At 40.8% G+C, this 6,000-nt stretch overlaps 1 protein-coding gene across 5 annotated transcripts in view; it reads left to right on the forward strand.

Moving 5' to 3' along the window:
- Rfx3 (regulatory factor X3) overlaps positions 1–5,100 on the forward strand; it is a 274,748-nt gene extending 269,648 nt beyond the window's left edge. For 4 of the 5 annotated variants that reach the window (XM_055614027.1, XM_055614025.1, XM_055614024.1 and 1 more), the window contains 2 exons: positions 2,294–2,336; positions 4,611–5,100. In XM_055614027.1, the coding sequence (XP_055470002.1) occupies positions 2,294–2,336; positions 4,611–4,849 (282 nt within the window). In that variant the 3' untranslated portion in view covers positions 4,850–5,100. Of the gene's footprint in view, positions 1–1,314; positions 1,378–2,293; positions 2,337–4,610 lie in introns of all 5 variants that reach the window. The other variant, XM_055614028.1, reaches the window with a different exon arrangement.
- The last annotated feature ends 900 nt before the right edge of the window (positions 5,101–6,000 follow it).

The following is a 6,000-nucleotide window of genomic DNA, read 5'->3' on the forward strand; positions in this document are numbered from 1 at the left end:
CCAGTGGCTTCTGGTGCTTGGTTCTGTTTTCAGCTTTATGAATGGCCAAACACATTCAGGTTAAGAATAAACTTTCTAAGGAAATGCTTTGTATGTAATAACAAACGACTTTTAAGTTCTTTCCATTAACAAATGCAACAGAATTTGAGCCACCTTAATCCAAAAATTAATACTATTTCAAAATCTGATAGTTTTGAGTGCCACTACAAAACAGGCCAACCACCCCTGGCTTTGTGTGGTGTCAAAGCTCAGGCACATTAAAAAGAGTATTTAAGATTGCCATCAGGCTAGATACATAATTGTATGTAAAAGAAATGAATTTATATTTATACTTAGGTCCCACCCATAAGAGATCTCATTATCTGTTTGCAAATATTCTAACATTGGGGGAAAAAATGAAAAATTTGAAATACTTTGGCTCCCAAGCATTCAGATAAGAGTGCATAATCTGCTCTCACCTTTTCATCAGCAGAGATGCGCTTAGAGTCACAACTGCCGGCTGCTGCAAAAACTAGACCCTAAGAATTAGTAAATGAAAAGCAAACATGCTGTCAGTCAGAAATAGTGTAATGATCCTCAGCTGTGAACTCCCTGCCTGTAGTACTCAGTGTTTAAGACCTGAGGTGGATACACACTCCCTCTGACTGCATGTTGCTTGTTGGATTCTGTGATTGAAAACTCGCATATGATTTATACTGTGAATCTTATTTAAATGTACATAGGGTTCTGGCCCCTGTGCTCAGGCTCTTCTTTAAAATCACAGTTGAGTAGCTGTGGTTTTGTTGCCCAGAAAGATGCGACTGTGAAGTAGTGGGGTAGGAGCTCCAACAAATGGAGTAAGAGTTAAAGTCCAGGAGGCTCCTTCCCTTAGAAGCAGTCACCTGGGTAAGCTATGCGTTTATCCCAGGGAGCTGCCTAACAGTGGCTTAAGGATGGAGTGGGATGCCTCCCCTTAATCTTCTTTTGTAACGCTAAGAACCATAAGGAGTAAGAGGGTACATTATTATAAATATCCCAAACTGTGGCAAAGATGAATTTGGCTTGAAAATGGAACCTTTTATAAACAAAGTCCAAGAATATGTGTAGTGAATAAATATATGGAGTCATAATTGAGAGAGGGATGACGGTATGAATTTTCTGGAATGACGCATAAACTTGCTCTGAAAGTGGCTGTTGTGAACATTTCATGACTCTGACCTTGGAATAGGTAGATAAGCTCCCAAGGTAGCTACTGTGGAATGTAATGTTTGTTTAGGTGGAAAAGAAACAATGTGTGCATGTTTGCAAAATAAGATCAGTTTTATTACTTTATAGACATACCTTGTAGATGAAAAATATACTCCTATCATGGAACTCTTTATAAGCAAACTTCTGAATGTAAGTAGAATTTCTGTCTCATCCTTTTTAAGTCTGTTGAGAAATCTGAATTTCTAATAACTACTTTGAAAAAAAATACCGTTGAATCTTTTCTAAAAGCAGATGCTTTTGCGTTTCTCTTCGCTTCTTTTGGATTAGCTTTGTACCTCTGCTAGTCAGTTTTTTATTTAGTGTATCTATCTTTGTTCCCCTGAGAGACTCAAAATGTACTTTCTTGCTGTTAAATTATCATCAAGCTATTGAACCTAAGTAGAAAGGAGCATCTATGCCCTTGGCTGTTAATTGTTCCATGACACTGAGAACTCTTTTGCATTGCTTGTGGCAAGTGCCTTTCCTTTTTTTTTAATAAATGGGTCCCTCATATTTTGGTAAACAAAAGCATCAGTTAATTTAAAGGTGCAAATTTTAAAATGTAAGCTAAAGAGCGTTTCATCTCTGGAGTGTCCATCGTGCTTGTCACTCTCACTAATGGGAGAGTCCCCCAACATATAGTGCATGCTCCAGCCATGGTGAGGGCCCAGCAGGCCTCACGGGCAGAGCATGGGGAGAGAAGCTAATGCATACTGCTTGGCTTGGGGCTTTTCGGCATTGATTTCACTGCGTCCATCATTGTCCAGGTCAGCCAGGCCCGTTTCTTCATTGCCGAGTTGAAACAAAAGTAAAGTGGAGCATGGGAGCCAAAGAAAATTGCTATCCTTTCTCAAAGAGGTGAAGACAGCTCAATTGCAACATATTTTAAACGTCAAATTTGACACATTTGATTGGAAAATTGTGTGACCTCTGCAGTTAGAGATCAAAACAGTCACCAGTTCATACTTTTTAAAAGTCATAGAGTGCTGTTTTCACCACAGACTGATAGAATATGATTTTATTCTGTCAGGTAGTAACTATTACACAAATGCCTATTATTTTGCAGTTTGGTGATTTAAATGCTGTATCTCCTGGAAATCTGGATAAAGGTAAGAACTGGAAACTTGTAAGGGCTTTTTGACTGAGAGGAAACAGCATAACTGTGGAACACTCTGATCCTCCGGACATAGCAAGTAAACCCTGTATGAAAACAGCATTCCAAAACAGTCTTTGGAATGCCTCATGATGTTGCTGTTGGTTTCTTCCATCCTCAAGTCTTCTACACGTGAAATGTATTGACTGTAGAATGTTGAATTTAAATGCAGTTCCAAACTTCTTTAAACTTCCTCCCAGAAATCCAGTATAAATAACAAATTCTTGACCATGACCAAACTCCTGGAGAAAGATTCTAAAATTGGACCAGAAGTTTTTAGTCAAGGCAAGAAAAAGATTCCTTACCTTACGATGTAGTCAGTCAACTTTTCCATAAAGAACTCAGAGGTAGCAGTGATGTTCACGGTAGAACCAGGATCATAGTACTTCAGTTGAGAAGGAGACGTAGATCTCAATGCTGGCCCTGCCAGCCTAGTGTGTGCTACTGTGTACACACGATGTGCACTCCTGAAGAAAATAATGATCAGTATGACAATCCAATAGGAGGGGCCGGGCGTGGTGGCACACACCTGGAATCCCAGCCCTTGAGGAGGCAGAGGCAGGCGGATCTCTGTGAGTTTGAGGCCAGTCTGGTCTATAAAGCCAGTCCAGGACATCCAAGGCTACACAAAGAAACCCTGTGTCAAGGAGGAAACAAAAAAGACAGGAGGGTGTAAGGTGAGCGAGTTGAGTGAGGCTAGAGACACAAATCCTCCCCAGCTCTGCAGGAACAGCTGTGAGGAGAACTGCAGTGCAACTTTAAGTCTTAACATCACAGAAAATACAGCTGTCTTCTGACTTGGGACCTGGATTTTCTAGGGAGAACTACAGTTACTCCTAACCAGAGCCTCTGAAGAAAGGGCTTGGGAGTCTGCAGAGAGATGCAGCACTGTCTTCCCAAGTGTGTAGCTCCAGGTTTCCCAGTGTGCCCCCTCTGTGTCTGATGAGCAGGAAGCGTTATGCTAGAGAGTGATGTTTGTATCATCACTCTTCAGATATCCCTCTCGGACAAGAGGCTTAGTATTGCTGTGCTTGGCTTAATTTCCATTTTAGTACCAGAACAGGAAAATGGGAAAGTTAGACTCTCCCAATGTGTTATTGTTTCAAAGACACAACCTGTGAAATTGCAGTAATAACCCTCAGAAAAATAAATGGATGATCACTCACCTCCAGCCTTCTTCATAAACTGAAGAATTAAAGAATTTGCTCAACCCGTTGTAGCTTTTGTACAACAAATTCCATAAACTCAAATGTCTATGACTTGCATGGTTGTCCTGAGGAACTGGGGAAAACGCTTGCCTTACAGACTGCTTTGTTGCCTAGCCTAAGGATCCCTGCCATGCAGAGATGACACAAGTCAGATAGATCTGGAGTTTGTCCAGACTGTTTACTCAGGGCTGTTTCCACCTGTAGCAAGATGGATAAAAGGACTTTCCATCCTCCCAGCCCTGTCCTGCTGACGGTGGGGTTTGTCCTCTTGCCACTGCTTGCTTCATACATGGTTTTGATGGCCTTTCCTTTTGGAGAGTGGAAGCTGGAACATGCAATCTGCTGTCACCTTGTTGATGGGACGCAGCTGGTTCTGTTTCTCCCTAACCTTTGGGCTATCCCAGGCTAAAAATGACACATGAAGTTTTGTGGGTTTTTTTTTTCCACAAAATGAGTTATATGTCAAATGTAATAAAATTTGGGAGTAAAACTAAATGTTTTATATCTTTAATTTCCAAAAATGAATTGAAAATATTTACAGCACTAATGTTGCCAGGCAGCAGGTCCTTTGTGCATTTCTTTAAATCTCGCATTACCACTTCAATATTTAGCTTTTTCTTAGCACATGAACTAAGAATTTATTCCCTGTGGCGTTTGCTGTCTATAGAACAGCAGTTGCACAGTAGCTAGATCTCAAGTCATGGTGTAGCAGTTACACTATGGGACAGCACAGGCCTTGTCTACATTAAAGCAGCATGGAAAAACATGGTCTGATTTTTGTGTATGCCCTTACCCCCAAGACCAGTATTGTGACATTATTTAATACATAAATTGTATATAAAATTCCAAACATCTGAAAGAACCGTGGCTGTCTCACTGTGGCACTGATGGGTGTAAGACCCCATGAGAGGAGAGCCTGCAAGTTCCCTCCCCTAGGGAAAGCTGAGGTACACTGGGGTGGTGGTGAAGCATGCACTGACGGCTGTTTCCCGTTTGTCCTCTGCTGGTATCTATTTGCGCAGATGAGGGCAGTGAAGTTGAAAGTGAGATGGATGAAGACCTGGATGACTCTTCAGAGCCTCAGGCCAAAAGAGAGAAAACAGAGCTGAGCCAGGCATTCCCAGTGGGCTGCCTGCAGCCCGTGCTGGAGAGTGGTGTGCAGCCCAGCCTCCTGAACCCCCTCCACAGCGAGCACATCGTCACGAGTACACAGACCATCAGGCAGTGCAGCGCCACGGGCAACACCTACACTGCAGTCTAACGGCAGGAAAGCAGGTTTCGCCGGCTCACTTCCCCCGATGGTACTGGGCTTAAGCTGAAATTCTAACAGGCCTGAAGGCTGACTGTTGTCAAAAGTCTATCTGTGCTGAACATTACCTTTTCGGAGTTGTGAAATGGAATGGGTGTATGTATTTTTCCAGGTCTTTTTTTTTTTTTTTTTTAACACAAATGATTTGCCTTTTAATAATAAGAGTTTCTCCCCGCCCCTTTTAGTTTCAGGTGTCAAGAAGGATTTTTACATTTAATGTCATTGTTTTTGTTTTCTCATAATTAAAAAGTAATTTGCATTTTGTAGCTTAAAATATTTTATTGTTGATTGTTAGTCTTGGTGTATGATTTTTATGTGTAAGATTTTTAATTAGATGCACTTCTGTGAAATATCAAAAGAAATGAATTTCTTTGATTTACACTGGAGGCATGCCCATTTGGCAGCAGATGCATCAAATTTGCTTCTGAAAGGTGCTTTTCATTGGACAGAACCATAAGACACTATTTTGATAACATTTTGGAGTATGGAGAGAATACAGAGCGTTTTTATTATAGTGGTAGAGGGTTGGGAAGGTCATCTATTTTTCTCTGAAAAAAATCAAGCTGTGCATTTATCAGTTCGGGGTAAATGACAGAATTGCAAGAGATTATGCTAATATGTACATAATTTGTGTACATAATTATTAAACCACATTAACAATGCAAGCTTCCGTTAGACGTTGACTTTTAACTATTATTTGCATACCAATTCCTCTGTTTAAAGACTACTGATTCTGTATTGGGACCACTGCACAGAGGCGTTCTGCTGTTAAGTGGGGCTGTTATAGTTAGATACTGAAACTGAAAAAAAAAATGACTTGACTTTTTTTTTAAGTGTATATGCTACTTATACTGAGCTGGACATACAGGAAACCATTCCATTTGGATGACTTTCTTCTATTCCAGGTCTTTTTTCTAATAGTAGTTCAATATGCTGCTATTATAAAAGAAAATGTATAGAATGCAAGGAATGTAGCGACCTGCCTATTGTTACTTCCTGGTCTCTAAAGTACATGGGTTTAAATTTTACACAGAACCTGAAGGCAGTGTGACTGGCACACCTCACTGTTGCTGACCCCGATTCTGTAGGATTTGGATAGGTGG

The sequence above is a fragment of the Psammomys obesus genome, unplaced genomic scaffold (genome assembly GCF_907164565.1).
Source record: "Psammomys obesus unplaced genomic scaffold, mPsaObe1.curated_primary_1811, whole genome shotgun sequence".
NCBI lineage: Eukaryota > Metazoa > Chordata > Mammalia > Rodentia > Muridae > Psammomys > Psammomys obesus.